General features: G+C 37.8%; 1 protein-coding gene across 1 annotated transcript in view; it reads left to right on the top strand.

Annotated features, from left to right (window-relative positions):
• The window catches only part of NAV3 (neuron navigator 3), a 355,811-nt gene that overhangs the window by 133,808 nt on the left and 201,965 nt on the right, over window positions 1-20,038 (top strand). Inside the window, 1 exon segment of the mRNA XM_043492958.1 lies at window positions 6,335-6,518. Coding sequence (XP_043348893.1) covers window positions 6,335-6,518 — 184 coding nt within the window.

Raw genomic sequence — 20,038 nt, 5'->3', positions numbered from 1 at the left:
CATATTCATACATAAAGCGTATTGGATTGGAACCTACAAATATGCAAGCAAGTGCCTTTGCCCATGTAATTAGTCCCAGTAAAGACGACTCACTTGAGCAAAGATATTCATATGAACAAACATTTTTAAGAGCAGGCCCAAATCTAGTAAATATTTGTGTGTGTGGTATGTATAAAATGGAACAGTGACTGGACCCTTAGGAAGAGATGCTAATTCTATACATATTAATATCTAGTAGTATCCCTTTTTATTGTATTATAACTCTCAATTTACAGTCTGATGTACTACTACTTATGTATGTTGATATTTAACATGTTAAGTTAAGCCTGTTCATCCAATTTTTAGCTTAATTAATGTGCTATGCTTGCATTCTAAATACAAGTGATACTAAAACAAGTGGATTTTTATCACTGCCTTTATGCAGTATTACGGAAATAGTATGATGAATAAAGGTTTAACCATGAAAGGGGTTGAGCACTCTTGCAAGGTGCTGAGTACCCTGGATGCCCTTTGACTTTAGTGAACGGTGAGGGTGATCCATACTTTGCAAGATTTGCTAATTGTTCAGTTTTGCTTTAGCACAATTTACTGAAAGGTAAAAGTCTGAGTACTCCTTTATCAGAGCTGGCAAATGCAATAGAGTTTCTTTCTAAAAGGTACCCAGCAAGAAATCTTTGAATGAGATCTTCTGTTCCATATTAAAATTAACCGAGACTTCTTATCTCTCACTATCGCCATCTCAATATGATCTTAGTAGAACAGTAACATTGCTATGTAAGTGTGCACAAAAGTACAGCATATGGTGTCTTTTTCACATTATTACTCAGTTGTCTGATTAGGGGAAATTACTCCCTTAATTCAGAGTATTACCTATTTTGTGCAGATATCATCTATTCTCTATTATATCTTTCCATCTGCTAACGAGAATACTTGGCATTTATATAACGCCTTTCATCTGAGGCTCTCAAAGCACTTTACACATTGAATTTATTCTGAAGTATAATTTGGATATGAAATCCATGGCGTTTTACACTATCAAATGAGAGAAAAAACAATAATTTATTTAAAGGCTAGTATATCATCTCTACACCACGCTGTAGCATGTTTTAGATGAAAACCCCTTCTTAATTCTACTTCTTGTTTAATAACAATGATCAACACACACTGAAATTCACTCCTGCAGCTATACCTTCTGCTTTGCTTGGATAACACGCTGTCGGTACTTGTAGCCTATTAAAAGTATAATGTTAAAAACAGAAATATTTTTAAAGACTTGATCAGTCTTTGTACCCTAATTCTTCTTAAAGTGGTGAGTACACATCTCAGTCTTTTTTTTTTTTGGAAATTCATATTTTAATGCAATTATGTCTGTTTTTTAAATATTACAAAAATACATTTTATTGATAAAATAGCCTCACTGTTTGCAGCAGACAGATGGCTTCCCTAACTATTTTAAAGAAAGAAGGGCTTGATCCAGTATTTCCAAGACTGTTATTTAAGCCAGTGGGAGTTTTCAGTGCTCAACTAGTGCAGGATCAGGGTGTGAGTAGATAGAGGTTCTGGGTGAAATTCTGGCCCCATTAAGTCAGTGGCAAAACTCCCGCTGACTTCAGTGACAACAGGACTTCACTCTCTGTTTATTAGAGTAGGAAACACATTACAAATATTGCATTATCATCTAGAGTTCTATAACCACTGCATTTTGATTATTTATTTGGCTATCCTATATAGGACATTCCCTGGGGCTGTCATAAGCCAATAATTTATATTGTATATTATAAAACAGTGATGCTGAATTAAATGCTCTAATGAGAGACTGTCCACTGGGATCACTGAAGGCATCATTTAAAAAAAAATTGTGCTAACTGAATCTAGCAATACTTGAAAGGCAAAGTCACGGATATACCCTTCTCTTTGATTACATAATGCACTGGCATTTTTGTCCTGCTTAAGTCAGTATACAGCAAAATGGAGAAGCTCTAAAACGACATATACTGTATTGTCATTATGTCTTCATTTCTGTAGATTTTTGGTAACGTTGTCCCTCTTTCTTTATTTTAAATGCTGTTGTGTCCTTATTAGTTTTTGGTGTTTCACTATAAAATATTTATTTTGTATTAGAAAACATGTAAATTCTCTCCTAGCAATTTTGTGTTCTGTTGAAACCATAAATAATAATGATGATTAAAAAAAAGGCAGAAAGTTCCTTCCAAAGAATGCTGATGACATGAACTTTGAGTATAAAAGTAAGGTTAAAAATTCTTGGGCAATATTGTGCTCGCAGTCACACTAGTGTAAAGTTGGAGTGAATCCTTTGAGACTATTGAGTTCAGTGAATTTACTCCAGATTTACCAGAGCAGAAGGTTGACTCCTTTAAGTTTATTTCTTCAGCATGAATTAAATGTAGTCCCACCATTCCTCTTTAGGAGAGGTAATTAAGGAAAAGAGAAATATAATTCATCCGTTTTTCCTTAATAAATGCAACTTGAACTTTTAAGAGACTCTTGCCCTCGTTTGTCAGAATATTTACGTTTAAAGCTGGTTATCTGGATTTTATAAACTAGTAAGTCTGTTTCTTGTAGTAGGCTTTGGTGAATGGTGGATTATTCATCAGTTCATGCTGCAAATAGTCACAGGAGCAGTAAAACCTAATATCTAAGAAAGGGTTTCACAACCAGCTGCCACCTTGTTTGACACTTGAAAAAGGAGATACTGAACAGAAGTAATTTTCAAAACTGTATTGTACAATCACCATTGGAGAACCCAAAGGATAATAAAGAATAAAACAGTAGAAGCAAAATATAATTTTTTTTCAAGTGTGAATATATACGTATCTAAAAAATGTTTTTTGGGTTCGTCAGTGGTTGGAGAATCTTAGCAACTTCACAGGTCTGAAAGTATGGTAATAAAAATAATTGTTTTCTCTCTCTGAGTTTTTTCCAGAATCTGTGCATTATAAACTACACAGCTAGCTACACATATTTTAGGGCATCCTGTTTTTAGCCGTTCATTAGTTTTTAACTTTCACTTTTTATTGGGAAAAAAATTAACTATGATGCTGCCAGCAATTTGAGTTATAAAGTTATTTAATCTGATTATCTAAGGGGGAGACAAGATGATCACATCATTATTCAGTATTGCATCAGGTATAATCGGAAAATAAGTTGGCAATTGTTAGGGAGAATTTATTAGGAGTGGAGGACTGGGGACTATGATTAATCATTTTCTGTTAAAGGAAATGGTTTTACAAAAAAATCTTTCTGGAAATGATAAGAAATAATTATTTATATTACTCTTGGCCTAGTAGCTCATTTTGACATACAGATTCTGCCTTTTTACAGAAACTTGTGAAAAGCTGTTGGTCTCATCAAACTGATAAAAGATAAAGTTCAAAACTGATCATATCCTGCTTAAGAAGTAAAAATAAATATGGTTTAAGATGGAAGTGGTAGATGAGTGGGTGTGTTTAGCTTAAAAACAGATAGAGTTTGGTCTTTCAAAGAGAAGATTCTTCTTTTATTAATCATTTCAAGTCAGAAAAATTAGCCTGTTGCTATAAAATGACTAATAAACAAACCAATATCAAGCACAGAAAATAATTTTAAATAAGAATTGTGCTTTAAATGTCATCAATGAGGTTGTCTTTTGGAAGAATGTTCTTAAAAAAGGTTGTTTCACTCTTGTTTTTTTAATGGAGCGCACTTACCTGAACAATGAGTCCAGTCTGACTTCAGAAGTCCTAAAAGAACATAACATGTAGGAAGTGTTCTTCTGTACAGCTCTGGTGGTTCCATGGGAAGCTGAAGATCTTATGGCAATTTTCATAGTGTTCTGTTCAAATTTCCCTCTCATTAAAATAGGCTTTAATGTACATGGCGGTGTTTGCTATTGTTTAATGGAACAAATGTAAGTTGGCTGCTATGTTTTGCCAACACATTCATGTATGTGCTAGTAGCTGAATTATTCCTTCTTAAAGAGAAAAAAATAGGTTGCTAAGGATAAGACTGTGAAAATGCTTATATAAATTCTGTTCTAAAAAATTCATTAAAAAGTGCTATAAAGCTCCTGCACTTTAATACATCTACATTTGCAGGAATAATAGAAATCTAGCCTGAGATACTCTTTTGCAAGATAAGGTATTGAACAATTTAGGTTAGACATTGTTAAAAAATTGTAAGTTTGATGAAAACCTTTCAAAGGAGGGAAGCACCAAAGTAAATTGACTGTGAGGTTTTGAGCAGACCCATGTGCTCCAGATAATTTCTTTAAATAATATTTTTTTCCCCTGAGGCTACTTTCTTGACATTGGGATCGTTTATAAAATGGGAATAACATTGTTTATTCAGGACTTAATCTCAGTCAAGAAGCAACAAAAGTAGAGAGTGAGTAATGTGAGAGACAGGCGGAAGCTACCGGGGATCATCTTAGTTATGATGGTAGTGTAGACAGAGGAATATTTGAACCGTTAAAAAAAGAAGAAATGGTTCTTCAGTCTTTCTCATTCAATATTAGAACATGAGATGGAAAGCTAAAAATAATATAAAAGAAACATTAGAAAAGCTTCTGAGAAATCCTAAGCACCAGGTTCTGCTATGAAAAAGCTGGCTCATATATGGTAATCTGCAGTTCCAAGTCTGCTGTTTTTAATTTGTGGGAGGACACACTAAAGCTATTTAATAGAGGTCGGTATATAGAAATCTGCAGGTAATCTGCCTTCATGCTGTGTGCAGTAGGATTGGCCTACCAGTCCAACACATGTATGATCACCTGGAATTTTAATGGAGCACAAACAGAGAGAGGAACTAGAATCTCCAAAACATCCTTGCAAGACAATTTAGTTTCTTGTGCTCAATACTGTCCATTCCTGCTTATCTGCTCTTGTCTCTGCTCCACTTTCTACTTCCTTTGTGCTGGCAGTGCCAATCTGGAATGTCTGCTCATCTGCTTCTCCCACAACCTTCTTCACCTGATTTCTGTGCTGATTCCTAGGCAGGGACAGTGTCTCTGAAGTGACCCAGAAGGCCACTACCTTTCCTCCATCAGATCTTTCCACAATACATTATACATCCACAGTGCATACTAGAATTTGGTCAACTAACAATGCGTAAATGGGGTGGGGGACAGCCAAATAGAGTGGATGTGTATTTATATAACCCCCCTCAAAATATATCTAGATGTAAACAATGTGTATATGTATTGCTAGTTTCTCTGTCACCCACCATTTGAATATTCCTTCTCTTTTTAGATGGTAGGTTCTTCAGAGTTGAGACAATGTCTTCCTGTATGTGGACAATCTGTAGCACGTAACCAAAATATAAATAATAATAAAGCACATACAATATACTGTATTTCCTGGTAGAAATGAAAAAAAGGCCAGACGCTAAGAGCAATTACAGTAGAGTTGTAAAATTAAATTCTGAACTAGAAGGAAAGAGGATTGCAACCACCTTTGTGGGAGGATTATTAATTGCAGTTTTGATGCAGTATGTCTTGGGGTTGGGGAACTGTTTTGACCAATTCACATTCTCAAGAGGTGTGGACAATGGCTGAAAAATGGAGATATGGGGCTAAATCCTCTCAAATGCTTGATCTCTCCAGTCGGACAGCATAGCCAGCTCACATACAGTCATTCCTGCAAACCCTGCACAGAGGGTCTATCAGAGTGCTGTGTCTGTGATGACCCCAAATTGATTAGTAACTGGCTAGTTTTCAAATATCTCTCAACTACTTTGGTCTTTATTCTGTGGGATTTTTTTCATTAAAGATATTTTAACTATCTTTTAATCAAACCTGTTTGCATATAACCACAAGTAGAATTGTTTTATTTTAAATGTTGGATTGGGAGAATTTTGATTAAGAAATATAAATAACTTCTTTAGCAACTGTACTCCTGTCCCCTATACTTCTCACAAGTCTTTGTACTGATTTTAGGCAAAGGGAATATATTGATTTCACATTCATTGCAGATCACTTGAGCTCTTGAGGGCTGTATTGCATTAGAAATTCTATCTGTGTTTGTGTTCATGTATGTTCATGTCTAATCATGGCAGCATTATAAAGACAGATGTGTAGTAGAGTGTTAAGAACAATCTGCTACTATGTTTGCAGTTCTCCAGTAATGGAGATGCTACATAAGAAGTAATGACTGATAATTAAGCAGTAACTGCAATAACAATGCTATTAAGCAATAGTGATACCTAATATGATGCTTGAATACTCACATACACGTATATATACATATATCTATATGTGTATATAGACACACTCAAATATACACACCTACACATACAAAAGTGAGAGTCTAACCCTGGTGTTTTCACTTCTTTTTTATAGAAATAAGGAATGGAAATTTGAAAGCCATTTTAGGACTGTTTTTCAGTTTGTCTCGGTACAAACAGCAGCAGCACCATCAGCAACAATACTACCAGTCTTTGGTAGAGTTACAACAGCACGTCTCTCATTCTTCCCCTCCCGCTGAAATCAGCCAATCCAAAACACAGCAAGATATGCAGTCCAGGTAGGTTAAAGTATTTTTCTCCGCTAAAAGGGCCTTTTTATTTGTTTGTTTACAAAAAGGCCTCGAGCTCTCTCTGTTTGGACAGAAATTTGTAGAGGGTCAAGACCAGAAAAAGCTTGTCATTAACTATTTAAAAGCCTTTAGCATTTTACATAGCTATTACTTTGCTATGCATAAGTGCACCATAGATATTTTATGTGCTGAGGTGGTATAGTAGTTGTATTCCTTTGGAGCAGAGCTGGATGAATAGTGAATATTATCACCATATTTGGTTGCATTTTTTCATGTTTTTTTACTGTGTTCATGCACTTTTATGTTTGCTGTGCAAATGTTCTGGAAGATGACTTTACTGGCCTGGATGTTATAGGGAACAGCACATTATACGTGAATATTAGAAAATATCCATGAAAAGCAAATTATGAATTTGTTCGCAGGAGTATCTCACTTAATTCTTAGAGCTAAACTCATCCACTTGGGGAAAAGAAAGAACACTGAGTCATACGTCTGCCGAATCAAAACCAACTAACACACCTCATATGTAGTATATTGACCATTTGCAATGAATTTCACATGCCTACTCTCCACAGCGAGAGTCATTTGCCTAACTATGCAGTGAATAATTTCAAATAATGAATAAACGAGAAAAATATTAAGCTATTGGAAAACCGTTCACAATAAACAAACAAACTCCCCTATTCTATATTTTCTGTGAATTATTTACGCAGTCTACGTGAGTAGTTTAAAAGAAAAAATAGTGTAAAGGGTCAGCTGGCTTTTCTAAGTGTTTTGTCTTAAGTGTTTGGTTTAAGTGTTAGGTATCGAAAGCCATCGAATTCACAGTGATGGAGGTTTTAGCTGTTACATTCCATTGGTTTCACAGTGTAGCTGAAAAACATCTTATGAAAGGGTTGTTATATATTGACCATGACATGGGAACTATTTTTTAAACACAAATATCTCCTTCATTTGAAAACACATTAACACTATTGACTTTACTGGAAAAAGCAAAAGATAGTACAGACAACACATATATAAACTCATTTAAACTGTAGCCTTTAGACCGGAGCGTTAATCTTGTAAATGTTCAATTTTGTTTTGTTTCATCCGTTTGTTTGTTTAAATGATAGCTGCTTAATATGTGAACAGCAGCGTGTGGAAAAATGTGATATGTCTCACTCAATACTAGATTGTAGAAGTATCAGAATGCACTAAAAATGTTTTGGTACTTGTATTCATTCACATGTACAAATTCTTAAACTGTTTTGTTCTCCCTACATTAATGTTTAGGATAAATGTTTTTCCTCCTCTGCTGAGAAATTGTCTACCAGATTTCATTTCAGTAGAAATTTTTGCCTTGAAATTATGAATACAGTAAAAAGTTTGCAGTGGAAGTGCTGGTTGGGGCATTTTAACTGTCTGGTCTCATTTGAAAGGCTAAGAAAATTCAGAAATAGTAGTGTTTAGATTTGCCTTTGATATCAGTTTCAAAAGCACTGATCTTTTTTTGCTTTCCACTGAAAATTAAACTATATGCAGATTTTTTCTTGTAGAGCTCTAATTTAAACACTGATCCTGCAAGATGCTCAACTCCCATGGAAATCACCTGATAGTTGAGGGTGCGCAACACCTCATAGGAGTCAGTCAGTATCTTGCAATATTGGGCCTTATGTACCTTTGCTTTTCACAAAATAAAGACTTTGCTTTTTTCAGTTTTGCTTTTTCTCTTGTGCTGGAAGTGACTTTGAATGAGGCTCCCCATGTACTCAGTGTTCAGCACTCTGACAAATAGTAAATAAGCCTTTGCTGCTGATGCACTTTACACCTAGTATAATAAAAGAATTGGAAAGTTTATTATAAAGCAAGTTGTCAGGGATAGGCAGCAGTATGTCCATATTCCTTCCTCCGCTTCACCACCACTTTACATGCAGCATGTACATATGTGTAACAGGGTCCATGACCTGCCTCTCTTCCTGGGGCCCGCTTGCTGCCCCCAATAAGGCTCACAGAGGCTTCAGGTTGTGCAACATCCATGTCTTTATTTACCTATAGTTATCCCACCACCGGTGTTTATCTATTTATAAGCTTTACAGGATTGATTATTCAACGTCTTTTACAGGCAGAGTCAGCCATCAGCAAGGAGGCCTCCAGTTCCCTCCCTCCCTCCCTCCCTCACTCACTCACTCACTGACTTCTCCCTGGCTGCCCCCTAGCCTTCTGGCTCCCTCCCAGCCTTTATAGCCCTTGGCTTGTCAGGCCAGCAGGTGTTGCCAATCCTCAGGCCAGCATCAGGCCTTTTCCATCAGCCCCAATCTGTTTCCCCTGATTGGAGCTGACTGGGCAGCGGCTAATTAGTTGCTTTTACACCAACACCCTGCTACAATATGTGATTGTCAGAGAGACTTTGAAGGGAAAATCAAAATTTTATAACAGATTTGTAAGAGAGTTATTACAGTCTGTTATCCTGTCCTTTGCTCTGTAGCAGCAGGCACAGGGTTAATTTTAGACGGGGTGCCTTTCATTAGTAGTCATCCGAGATTTCAAAGTTTTTTGAATCAGCCATCTACCTACACTTCTTTTCTCCATTGCTACAACTTGAACTGCCTTGTGGTATCTTTTGGAGTACTGGCATGATGCTAGTCTTCCTAGCCAAAGTAGTGGCTCAAAAGATGGATACAATAAGCACAAAGATCCTCCCCTTGGTTCTGTTGACTGTGTATGCCTCCTTATGTTGAGAGCTGTGATTATGATATATTCAGACCCCTGATGTCTCATGCCCTCTTGGAGGATAAGAGGTGCAAGAGTTGAAGCAAGTTTAACTAGAAGTCCTATCCAGATGAGGGGTCACTACTTCACTTAGGGTATGTCTATGCTGCAATTAAAAACCCATGGCTGGTCCATGCCTACTAACTCAGGCTTGCAGGATTCAGGGTAAGGGATTGTCCGGGCTTCCTTTACTAAATCTGTACTAAATCTGTGTGCGGTTGAGATTTGGTCCCTGAATTCCCCTTGTATCACTTTACGCTATGCTGAGCTATTATAAATCTCTATAGTTTCCCATTTGGTTAACAGAAAACAAGAATTCAGTTATTATATTCACACTTACAGAAATTTGATCTCATTCCCCCAGTGATCACCTGCGATCCCATCCATCTCTTGAACTTTTTATGAAGGAGATAACTTTACAACATCTCTTTTGCAGTATAGTTTTAGTGACCAAGACTCAGGCATTTGGTTCTGAATGTTTTCTTTAATATTTCCCTACAAATACTTGCCATTATCTTGTTCTGCTAGTAGTTTAGGAACCAATAGAACATAGAAGAATTGACATCATGGAAAGTCTAGTATGTTTATTAAAGTTAACACTTTTCTTTTGCTGCTGTTATGGAGGAAAAACAGGACAATGTCATATAATAATGAGCCTCTAGACTGACAAAAAAATTAGTGCTCTTGAAAAATCTGCATGGAGAAATATATATATGTATGTGAAATATCTTTATGACACAGAGCAGCACTTTATCTGCTTGACCATGATTTTTTATTGTAGATATAAACAAAAATAGCATTGGGCTAATTGAGTTAGATGTTGCTTGGCTAGAAGCATAAGGTGAATTAACGTTAATGTTTCCACATAAAACAGAACCATTGACATATTTTTGACAATTAATTTTTAACATAGGGACTTAAAACTTACCTAGTTCATTAAATAGTAATAATGTCTCAATAAAATGTAACATAAAATTGCCTTGCACTGGTTCTTTTTTCTGTATTATCAGAAGAAATTATCCTACTCCAATAATCTATCTAGTGGAGTTAATTAAATTGTACAGTTCTATCCCTCCATACCTGATCTTAATCTTAAAGATGATTCTCATAAATATAAAGTATTGTTATAAGTCTTCCTTGCAGCTATTACTTGAATATTTTGTTGTATTAAATTTCCTGCTCCAATTTCCACTGTATTTCCTTAAGAGCTCCTGTTTTTAGGTGATGTTTAATGCTCTGAAAAACTCTGTCAGTTAGAAAACTAAGGTTAGCAAATTATTCATGGCAATATTAGGGACATGTTCAAAACATTTTTTGTCTATAGCAAATGTATGCAATACCTATTTGAGGCCTATGACCCATTTTTACCCAGGAAAAATTCCCACTGATTTTTGGATAAGGACTATAGAATTGGCCCTTATGTGGAAGAGGCAGGATAACTAATATTTAAATGGTGTGTTTATCTTCATTCACTCATAAATAATGATTTATATAAGCCTTCACATTAATTATGAACATCTGTCTTCTTGTATGTGGGTTAATGGCAGTACAACCCACTTTCTATTTCTTCTTTGTATATTTTGTTCACCAAGAGCACCTACCTGAGGCCACTGTGAAATACTCTGTGTTTAATGGGCTGTATAAATTCTACATTTAAATGTATTTTGTGTATAGATGTAAACACAACAAAATGTGTATACTACACAAGGAATATGTTTTATATACATTTTTTTAAAACGTTAACATCAACATTCAATTTTCATTGTGTAATTTGGAGCTTTGAAAATGTCTTTTATTATTATTGCAATTCCTTATTAATAATGTTTATTACTCTGCTGGGGATTATCTTGCTATTTGCTCCTGTCTAGTTAGTCTTTTTCCCCAACACACACACCTCGACTGCCTGTTCAACCCAGTGGTGAGAATATTTGAATGTTGGTCTCTGTGTGTTGTAGATGTATTGTTGTAGTTTGTGCTGAAATATACAAATATGTGATTCAGACTAATTTCATTTATTTTTAAAAATAGATTGGATTTGAATTAAAGTAGTGTATTAAAACAATCAGGTGGTAGACAATATCCAGAATATTGCCCCTTTAAGTGAAAGCATTCAGAAATCTCGAAGTATTTTGTGGGTACATTTCAAAGTGACATAACAGAAGTGTAGTAGAGACCACAGGTTGGTGAGAAAATTCATTTTGTGGCAGTCAGATATGATAAGACAATTGCCTAGATTCATCTTGATTTAGCCTGAGATGAAAGAAAGTATTAGTTTTATTACTTGTGTTTCAGTGAAGCACTTTGAAAAGTTAACTTTTTGTAGATAGTCTACTGCTGTAGAGATAAATATAGTCTAGATTATACAAGTATTGGCCAAGATTTTAAAAAAATAGGTTCCAAAAGTCAGGATCCTCCGTCTTTATTTCAGCAACCAGTAGCTTCTATTTGATTAATGTTTGCTTTGCTGTTTTATTTCCTTCATCAGTGAAAATTATGAAATTATGAATGTCATCATTTCCACTTTGAAATACAGGCCTCAGGTGAATCAGTTATAAACTTGGAAAGGGAAAATACCACCAATAAGTCGCATTGAACATGATCAAAGTATAACAGTGGGTAAAATCCTAACCCCATTGAAGCCATTGGGAGTTTTGCTGCTGGGTCAGTGAGGCTAGGATTTCACAGTAGGAATGTAAAAGAAAGGCTCAAAATACAAGTTTGATCCAGATTTCAAAGTTGATGGTGTTTGGATCTGGGGTTTTCGTTCAGGCCTTTCTATGATTGTCACTGGGCTTGAACCCACTCCTGATCTCATTGAAGTCAAAGGAGTTTTGCTATCAACTTCAATGGGAGAAAGTTTGGGCTCTTTAGCAGCAGCAGAAAAGGAAATAAGAGTCTGATAGAACCAGGTACTAAAGTGTATCTGAATCAACAAAAATTGCACTTCATAGAGCGCCAACGAGGCTGCTTTTGCAATCATTACAGTCCCCTTTTTAGTAAGATTATTGTGGAGAAGCAAAAGTTCCAGTACATGCTTGCAGTCAGAATGTTAAAGGGGTGGCAGGATAAGGTTTGCTCTGAGAGAGGAGATAATGTGTCCAATCCTGTAAAACCAGTTCAAGCCAAACTCCAAACAATGGGAGTCAGACCTGCATCAATAGGGCAGGATTGTGCCCTCCAAATGAGTATCATTTGGCCTACAGACTTCTGGAGGCAGCAGTTAGGTTTCAGATTAAGGAGGCAATGTCTTGTGCTGAGAATGGAGAGAGTTAAAGGAATTTACAGTAAGAGAAGTGTCATTATCCAAAGAATAGTCAATTTATGGAAAAATATTAAAGATAGCAATGCCACTAAATATGAACAATACTAAAAATGATTTAGACACCTACTTAGAGGAAAAATATCTGGTCAGTAAGAAGCAGTAACTCAGTGGAAATAATAGACTTAGATTGGTTTTCTCCTTCCATCCCAAAGTTTCCTGCGTTCCTGCATGACTAACTATGAGACTTTGCTGCTACAGTATCTTAGATAGGGGTCTCATGATTTAGTTATGATTCTGTTGTTGCTTTGAGCTTTGGCAATAAAAAAAATATCATGGTGCTGGTGGCCTTATTTATATATGTCAGTACAGATACATGACAACAATGGTTCCATTATATTTTTTTACCTTTTGCTAGTGGATTCCATTATCACAGCAATACATTTAAACTTGCCATTGTGTTGATCTTCCAACCACCCAGATACTAAAATAAAACACATGTGGATGAAAGCAAAAGTTCTTTCTCATTTATGGATTAGGCAGTAGCTGGTTTCAGTGAGCTGTCAGCAAAATTCCAAAAGATGGACAAACTATTTTATCACATACAGGAATGATGTGCGCAGCTTGAGATCCAGATGGATTTTGTTAATTTGTTATATTAAAGGAACACCCTGTTTTTTTAGGAGCATAAACAAAGTTAGGTGGCTGATCTTTGTAAGCAGTTACATGTATAGCCAATACACTGAACTGAGTTTCATTTTGCTTCTTTCTCAGAAGTAGTAGAGGAAAAATGAAGCATGTTGCATTCACAACTTATTGTATCCTATACTATGCTAGGTACACAAATGTTAATGTAATGCCTGCGATTATGAATGTAAACAGCCCCAAATCGAAATATGAAAAAGCAGATTCTAGTCTCGGTTACACCACAGTAAATTCAAAGTAAAGGCATTGACTTCACTGTTTTTATTGGGGAAGCTGTATCTTTACAGTCTGCTCAAAGTGAGTGGTGATACATCACTGCACTACCGCATGACTAAACCAAAGAATTAATTGTAACACAGTGAGTCACAATTTCCCTCCGCCCGTCCTGTGTCCAATTACCCACTCTGGTAAGGGCAGAGCCAAGGCTCTTCTCTTTCTCTGTCCCCTCCTTGCCAACATGATCTCATTGGGAGTATCCGCTGTGTAGCTCCTGTTCTCCCCCCTACAACTAGTGTCCGTATATAAGCAGATGTGAGCAGACACATAAGGCGGACACATTATTCCCTCTTTCTCCTCTTCGTTACTTGAGTAAAGGCTATTACAATCTACCCCAAAGCAATGGTTGTCTTAATAATGTTAATATATACTGTATATACTTAAATCCATTTGGAAGGCCATGCAGAATGTAGTAGAGTGTTTAATAAGTGGTGCATCTCTTTGTGAGCACATGATGCTCTATCCCTAACCTTAGGATCTACACTAGCTGCTTGTTGACTTCCTCCTTGACCTTAAGATGTTGTTTTTTACTCATAAAGCCCCAGTTGTTTTGAGACCTTCCTACGTGAGAGACCAGCTCTCTTCCTATTCCACCCTGCTGCATTTGAGATCAGTGAAGGCATTTGGGCTGGAGTCATTTTGGTAGTTAAAATAGGGAGCTGCTGGGATTGACTCTCTGCGTGGGCCCCCCATCTTTGGAATTAATTCCTCCCATTCGTCCAGATTGGTTGATCTTTCAGGCATGCTGCAATGGCCAGTCAATTTCAGCAGGCATTTAAAGATGGTTGAGGTGACTGGAGTTAGATTTTGGGTGGGGAAAATGAGGGTCGTGAAATATTTATTTGTAACCTATTTGCTGACAAGTGGTTGGTTTATTGGGAGGTGAAATGTGCTTGCTATTTTGATGTTGGTATTGTATTTGTTAATTAATAGCAAGGGAGTCTAGAGAGTAGACTAGGCATTCTTCCATGTTGTTCTATTGAAAACCAATCCACTAAAATAGACAATAGCTCTGATTACAAATTGTTTATTCAAGCAAATATGGTATGTGTAATGCAGATGGGTTTTATAAATTGAAATAGTGATTTTCTCTATTAGCCTTTCAGTCCACTTCCTGGACCTGTGGGTTCAAATCCCATATAAGTCAGCAGAAGATGGTGGTCTTATTCTAGCTTCTGTTTGTTTACTTCACATAACTACCAAGTGAATTTGCACATTTTGCATTGACTGAAAGTTTGTGCAGGAAATTACTAAAATAGTAAGTGTGTTTCTGGCCAGAGTTCACTTTGAAGTCATTAAAAAAGCAATATATGTAAATTTGTATATCACCTGCCTTATGCTATACTTAGTTCATGTTAGTGTTACCTGCATAACAGCTTCATAAGTAATAATTTTAAATTATTCTTTAAAATATCTGTTCTGATGTTAAGGGCCACATTTTCAAATGGCCTTTGAAAATGCAGCAGTAGTATTTGCAGAAACACCCATCCATGTGCTTCAAAATCCAGCAATTGTGCATACAAATCAGACAGTTGTGCATTCAAATACTAATTTGTGCTTACACCTTTTTCTTTTTTTGGAGGCCCCTTTCAAAGGCAAATTTGAACCTTCACCCAAAGGGGACATTTAGGACTAAATTTGTGATGATAGGTGTAGCAGAGACTGGCAGAGCCCCCTTGGCTCCTGCCTCTGCTAAGCCCACAAAGTCACTCTGAGACCGTGGAGTTAGTAACCACTGGTGCAGTTTATTCACAGATTTTTTTCCCACCACCATTTCACCATATAGAGTTGGTCCTTCATCGTCGCAGGCAGGAGGGAAGAGCAACCTTCCAGCTTCCTTTCCCTTTCTTTCTGCTTCTCCCTGGCTTCCCTGACCCCAGGCTAATTAGGCAGCAGCTGTCTCTACTTCCCCAGTTAGGGCCAGGTTACCTCCAGCCAGCAATAATGTATTCCCTAAATGGGAGTTGGCGTGACAGAGGGATAAATCAGCAACCCTTTGCCCAGCACCCTGTCACAATGGCAAATAAATATTTCATAGAATCATAGAATCATAGAATATCAGGGTTGGAAGGGACCCCAGAAGGTCATCTAGTCCAACCCCCTGCTCAAAGCAGGACCAAGTCCCAGTTAAATCATCCCAGCCAGGGCTTTGTCAAGCCTGACCTTAAAAACCTCTAAGGAAGGAGATTCTACCACCTCCCTAGGTAACGCATTCCAGTGTTTCACCACCCTCTTAGTGAAAAAGTTTTTCCTAATATCCAATCTAAACCTCCCCCATTGCAACTTGAGACCATTACTCCTCGTTCTGTCATCTGCTACCATTGAGAACAGTCTAGAGCCATCCTCTTTGAAACCCCCTTTCAGGTAGTTGAAAGCAGCTATCAAATCCCCCCTCATTCTTCTCTTCTGCAGACTAAACAATCCCAGCTCCCTCAGCCTCTCCTCATAAGTCATGTGCTCTAGACCCCTAATCATTTTCGTTGCCCTTCGTTGTACTCTTTCCAATTTATCCACATCCTTCCTGTAGTGTGGGGCCCAAAACTGGACACAGTACTCCAGATGAGGCCTCACCAGTGTCGAATAGAGGGGAACGATCACGTCCCTCGATCTGCTCGCTATGCCCCTACTTATACATCCCAAAATGCCATTGGCCTTCTTGGCAACAAGGGCACACTGCTGACTCATATCCAGCTTCTCGTCCACTGTCACCCCTAGGTCCTTTTCCGCAGAACTGCTGCCGAGCCATTCGGTCCCTAGTCTGTAGCGGTGCATTGGATTCTTCCATCCTAAGTGCAGGACCCTGCACTTATCCTTATTGAACCTCATTAGATTTCTTTTGGCCCAATCCTCCAATTTGTCTAGGTCCTTCTGTATCCTATCCCTCCCCTCCAGCGTATCTACCACTCCTCCCAGTTTAGTATCATCCGCAAATTTGCTGAGAGTGCAATCCACACCATCCTCCAGATCATTTATGAAGATATTGAACAAAACGGGCCCCAGGACCGACCCCTGGGGCACTCCACTTGACACCGGCTGCCAACTAGACATGGAGCCATTGATCACTACCCGTTGAGCCCGACAATCTAGCCAGCTTTCTACCCACCTTATAGTGCATTCATCCAGCCCATACTTCCTTAACTTGCTGACAAGAATGCTGTGGGAGACCGTGTCAAAAGCTTTGCTAAAGTCAAGAAACAATACATCCACTGCTTTCCCTTCATCCACAGAACCAGTAATCTCATCATAAAAGGCGATTAGATTAGTCAGGCATGACCTTCCCTTGGTGAATCCATGCTGACTGTTCCTGATCACTTTCCTCTCCTCTAAGTGCTTCAGGATTGATTCTTTGAGGACCTGCTCCATGATTTTTCCAGGGACTGAGGTGAGGCTGACCGGCCTGTAGTTCCCAGGATCCTCCTTCTTCCCTTTTTTAAAGATGGGCATTACATTAGCCTTTTTCCAGTCATCCGGGACTTCCCCCGTTCGCCACGAGTTTTCAAAGATAATGGCCAAGGGCTCTGCAATCACAGCCGCCAATTCCTTCAGCACTCTCGGATGCAATTCGTCCGGCCCCATGGACTTGTGCACGTCCAGCTTTTCTAAATAGTCCCTAACCACCTCTATCTCTACAGAGGGCTGGCCATCTCTTCCCCATTTTGTGTTGCCCAGCACAGCAGTCTGGGAGCTGACCTTGTTAGTGAAAACAGAGGCAAAAAAAGCATTGAGTACATTAGCTTTTTCCACATCCTCTGTCACTAGCTTGCCTCCCTCATTCAGTAAGGGGCCCACACTTTCCTTGGCTTTCTTCTTGTTGCCAACATACCTGAAGAAACCCTTCTTGTTACTCTTGACATCTCTTGCTAGCTGCAGCTCCAGGTGCGATTTGGCCCTCCTGATATCTTTCCTACATGCCCGAGCAATATTTTTATACTCTTCCCTGGTCATATGTCCAACCTTCCACTTCTTGTAAGCTTCTTTTTTATGTTTAAGATCCGCTAGGATTTCACCATTAAGCCAAGCTGGTCGCCTGCCATATTTACTATTCTTTCGACTCATCGGGATGGTTTGTCCCTGTAACCTCAACAGGGATTCCTTGAAATACAGCCAGCTCTCCTGGACTCCCTTCCCTTTCATGTTAGTCCCCCAGGGGATCCTGGCCATCTGTTCCCTGAGGGAGTCAAAGTCTGCTTTCCTGAAGTCCAGGGTCCGTATCCTGCTGCTTACCTTTCTTCCCTGCGTCAGGATCCTGAACTCAACCAACTCATGGTCACTGCCTCCCAGATTCCCATCCACTTTTGCTTCCCCCACTAATTCTACCCGGTTTGTGAGCAGCAGGTCAAGAAAAGCGCTCCCCCTAGTTGGCTCCCCTAGCACTTGCACCAGGAAATTGTCCCCTACGCTTTCCAAAAACTTCCTGGATTGTCTATGCATTTAAAATACTATTTTTCTTTGTTTGGTTTAAGGAAAATGTACTGGTTCTTAAAGATGACAGACTGAACCTTTTGGTAATCTTCTGTTTATTCATACAAAACTGATACAGCATGGCAGCAGCAGTAAATAATTCCCCACACAAACCCCTGTCATAATACGTCCATGTCATTTTCATTCTCACAAGAAACAGAGGAACCAATACTGTTGTTTGGTGTAAAAAAAAAAAAAAAAAAAAAAGGAGGACAATAACAGTAGAAAAAAACCTATACTTCTTTCCCCAATTGTTTTACATTTAAGCTTTTCTCTACCCCATCTTTCAAAGGTTCCCCATCTCTTTTGGCTCTTCATTCAGACTTGTGAAAGGCATCCTGGAAGTTCTGTCAATCTCCTATTATCTGCCCTGGTGTAATGTTTATAGTCATCAGGAGTTCTTCCTCCTCCCCTGAGATATATCTGGTGTATATCATCACATCGTCCTCTGAAAACCTGGGAAAAATAATTAATTTCAATTGATAGCACTGATTTCTCATGTCAATAAATTATCCTCACCATCTGTTTAAGAACTATAATGTCTCCTTCACTGTCATCTTGTTCTTTTTGCATTTCAAACTGTAACTATAATAGTTTCTTCACTATCTCTCCTCACAATTTAAATAAAAATTAACTCCATTCTGTAATCTTTTAAATATTTAATTCTACCTGGCACATGCCTTATTCTCACCGTTCATTACTTTTTACACTATCTTGCTTATGTGCATTTGGCCACAATTTATTTCTCCTGGGGTCTGATCCAAAGCTTATTAAAGTCAAAGAGAATCTTTCCATTGATTCCATTGAGGCTTTGGATCAGGCCTTTATTGCATTTGCAATTAGAAGAAACAGAACCCTTAAAAATACATTAATTTTTCCTTGAGTGGTTCTCTGTTTCTCTCTGTGTTGCTCCTATTGCTTTACTACACTTTTCTTACTCTTTCAAAATTTGCTCTGGTGAAATTACATCCCGATTTGCTCCCCCTTCCCAGCCCCCAGGCTGGTGTCTCTTTAATCCTATTTAAGAGGACCTCCCTACCCCCATTTTACAAACATTTACCAATATGCATAACTTCACACTGCTGAGTAGTCCCTTGTGAATGTGAAGTTAAAGTTGTGTGTAAATGATTGCAGGATCAGAGCTGTAGAGTGTTGATGCTTATCATCCCCTCTATCTTAATTCTACCCACTCTGAAGCAAACACTGACTCTTTCCAATTATTTCTTGTACATAGGAGACATGGCACAGTGCTGTAACATGGCCAGAAATGTATGATTCATTTTTTTGCTTGCATTTATTCTCTTCTCAGTTTATGTTTACACAAATTCTTCTTTTACTACTGTCCTTTCCCCCAGCTATTATCTCCTAATATTCTCAGTCTCATTGCATGAGATTGATTTCAGAGTAGCAGCCGTGTTAGTCTGTATTCGCAAAAAGAAAAGGAGTACTTGTGGCACCTTAGAGACTAACACATTTATTTGAGCATAAGCTATTGTGAGCTACAGCAGCCGATGAAGTGAGCTGTAGCTGTAGTTCACGAAAGCTTATGCTCAAATAAATGTGTTAGTCTCTAAGGTGCCACAAGTACTCCTTTATTTTTTACATGAGACTAGAATTACTTCATATTGTTATGCTGCAGATACCACTTAATGAATTAATTAGTATGTTTTGGAACACTTGTGTATGAGATCAGATTCTCTATTCATGGAGAAAAGAAAAAAAAAAACCTACTTCCAGCATCAAACAATTACATGTTGTTGTTTTTATCAATTAGTGCCCAGGCAAAAGGGATTAAGATAGAAATTAAAAACATGAATGTTTAATATAGTTAAGTATGAGATATACCACATTTATAAGAGATAGACAAGCTGTTTAGAAAGATAGCTTATATAGTGGTCTGTGTTTTGTTCTGCTTAATAAAAACACTCTGCAACATGAGAACATGCCAAAAATTATGATAGGAGTTTTATTAATTTCTTTTTATGGTATGACTCATTTTATGCCCCAATTCAGCAGTCCATCCTCATACAACAAAACACTTACACATTTGCTAAAT

This window comes from Dermochelys coriacea, chromosome 1, assembly GCF_009764565.3.
Source record: "Dermochelys coriacea isolate rDerCor1 chromosome 1, rDerCor1.pri.v4, whole genome shotgun sequence".
Taxonomy (NCBI): domain Eukaryota; kingdom Metazoa; phylum Chordata; order Testudines; family Dermochelyidae; genus Dermochelys; species Dermochelys coriacea.
The sequence above is the reverse complement of the archived record's forward strand: the minus strand, read 5'-3'. Positions and strand labels throughout refer to the sequence as shown.